Genomic DNA, 2,500 nt, shown 5'->3' with positions numbered 1-2,500 from the left:
ACCAAGGTACTCTGCATTGTCATGCTCATGCACTCTCCTTAAAGTGCTACTGTAATAGAAATAATTCTTTCTTTTCTTCAGATTTTGAAGGTGTGTTTGCTCAACACTGGAATGGCAAGATTTTGAGCTTTGATTTGTTTACCTCGAGTGTACATGTAAGTTTTGGATTTCATGGCCCACCATTACTAGCGTTCAAAACTGACCGATTGGACCTCAGAAGGTTGGATCTAGGGAAAGTGACATCATTTACTCACTAGCTTAAAATTGCAGCATAATTATAAGTGCAGCTTATTGTATATGCAAAACAGGAGTTTTAAAGTCTGAAAGCCTGAAACTCCTGTGATGCATATTAATTAAGCAACAAGTACATGCATTGCATCCTTAACACACTGACCTCTGGGAGTGAGACTAAACAGATTTTACTGTTTTACGCCACACGATTTTAATCGTCAACTGGGGACACCCTAGGGTGCCTGAGGGCTGCATGGGTTAACCAGTCAAAACCTTATCCGGATTCTTGTATCCAATAGCGGATTTTGCGTAACTTCTTTACTCTCTCAGAGTGCATTCATTAGGTCAGATTTTGAATCGCGATTTTTAGGATTGCTGATCTGTGCGTTTCTTTGGGGGAAAGATCCGAAAAAACTTCATTTGGCCAGACGTAGCCTTGTGCAAGTACACATTCTGGCCATTTGTGTGAATCATGGCGAGCAATCAAGGTGAGTTTTTAGTGCTACTTTTTCCTTCAATGTACCCAAAATTTATAGAAATTCGTAACTTTTTTGCACAACTTCAATTTGATACAAATAATTACATTAATCATAACTGGTTGAAAGTGGGCTGTCACGCCTGAAAAATCCGTTTTTGGATTCTTCATTTCTTTGGGAATGAAGTATCTGTGTGGTCTGAGATGATAAATCCAATCTTGGATTCTCCCAAAGAAACACACCCTAAGTGGAGAATGTCTTTTTTTGCTCATAGTAGTGCTTTAACCCTTTCCCTCTCCAGAGTGATGATTTTACTGGTTAATGGGTGGGGTTGGTTCAGGGCTGAAATGGTTAAAGATACACAGGATGCTTTCCTTTTGTCAGACCTGGCCGACCAGAGCCGTCAGTTTTCAAAGAAAATGCAATAATATGAAGGAACACTTTCATGATAATCCTCACTTTCTTTTGGAGGAATATATATAATTTGAAGGCATTGTAGAGTTAGTCCATCCAAATGCCAGCCTGGCTGGTCAGTTCTGTCAAATGGAAAGCGTCCACAATAACCATGGAAAAACAGAAAACCTACCTCAATACAATTATTACAAATACTACAATGTGAACAGCGTGGTGGTCTGTAAAATTTGCAGGTGTCGCACCACTTCATGCGCACTGTAATGCCATTAATATCAACATTCTTGTAAAGTGGTACTCTAAAATCATCGTCTTGATCACTTGATGATAATTCTATCATGAAAAATAAGGAAACAATGTTCCCAAACATATTTAACTTAAAAAGATAACAGTTACATCTGATCAGAGATAAAGCTTGTTGCAAAACAAGCAAAACGATTGACTTTAGAAATTAATGAGGAGAGGCTACATGGTTACAACTGATTTAAAAATAATATTAAATTGACCCCTTTTTTTTTTGTTTTCAAACAAAACCTGAAACTATTACATTTTTAATGACAGCTGAAAGTCAACTTGTTGTGTAGAAAAAGCTCCCTTTAAGACTTCCATTCCTGGACAATTAAAATCCTCTTAAAATTATTTTCCCAGAGTTGATGAAATCTTAACATTCGAAAATATTCTACTTTCTCTTTTTTTGAGAAATGGTTGGGAGAAATCCGTCCTTGATCAATGCCACGGTCACAGCTACACTGTATTGCACATATTATTATTGAACAATTAACGTTCTAGAATGTTTACTCTCAGAGACTCGTTGTTTTTGTTACATTTCACCACGAATAAGTTTATCTATAAATAATTGCAATTCATTTAAAGTTATTTCACGTGTTTCAAGCAGACAGAAGAACTGAAAGAATATACAATGTCTGATTTGATAAAAATGTAAGAAGCAGCTGTAGAGCATTGATACCTCTGACATTCACAAACATAATTGTAGTCTACCGGCGATCATTACGAGTTAAACCAAACGAATGTTAACACCAAATTTTACACCAATAACGGTCTCTCAATTGATGCTCTTCAGTGTTAATGATATACTTAAGTTTCAACCTACGAACTATTGAGAAAGCTTTCGAATGAATTTCTGGAAAAGATAGAGAGGACGAACAGGCTGTAGCTTTTAAATCACAAGATGTTTTGAGGTTGCCCTACCTCTAGGAATTATACCAGGATCTTTGACTGAAGCATTCGCAAAACTGGCCAACACTATCAATGTCAAGATACCTTCGTACACAGGAATGGCGACAGAATACTCTTGTGTCAAATGCGGACATCTAGAAGAACAAAATCACACGCAAACATCGAAATCTCCCAAGTGTCTTCCG

At 37.1% G+C, this 2,500-nt stretch overlaps 1 protein-coding gene across 2 annotated transcripts in view; it reads right to left on the bottom strand.

The window, feature by feature from the left end:
• The window catches only part of LOC138047494 (palmitoyltransferase ZDHHC5-A-like), an 8,448-nt gene that overhangs the window by 5,714 nt on the left and 234 nt on the right, over positions 1 to 2,500 (bottom strand). For both annotated transcript variants that reach the window (XM_068894368.1, XM_068894367.1), the window contains exons 2-3: positions 2,328 to 2,449; positions 1,294 to 1,451 (exon numbers count right to left, since the gene is read on the bottom strand). In XM_068894368.1, coding sequence (XP_068750469.1) covers positions 1,294 to 1,451; positions 2,328 to 2,449 — 280 coding nt within the window. The remainder of the gene's footprint in view (positions 1 to 1,293; positions 1,452 to 2,327; positions 2,450 to 2,500) is intronic.

Source organism: Montipora capricornis, chromosome 4 (assembly GCF_036669925.1).
Source record: "Montipora capricornis isolate CH-2021 chromosome 4, ASM3666992v2, whole genome shotgun sequence".
Taxonomy (NCBI): Eukaryota; Metazoa; Cnidaria; class Anthozoa; order Scleractinia; family Acroporidae; genus Montipora; species Montipora capricornis.
Note: the sequence above shows the minus strand (reverse complement) of the source record. Positions and strands in the feature narration are given on the sequence as shown.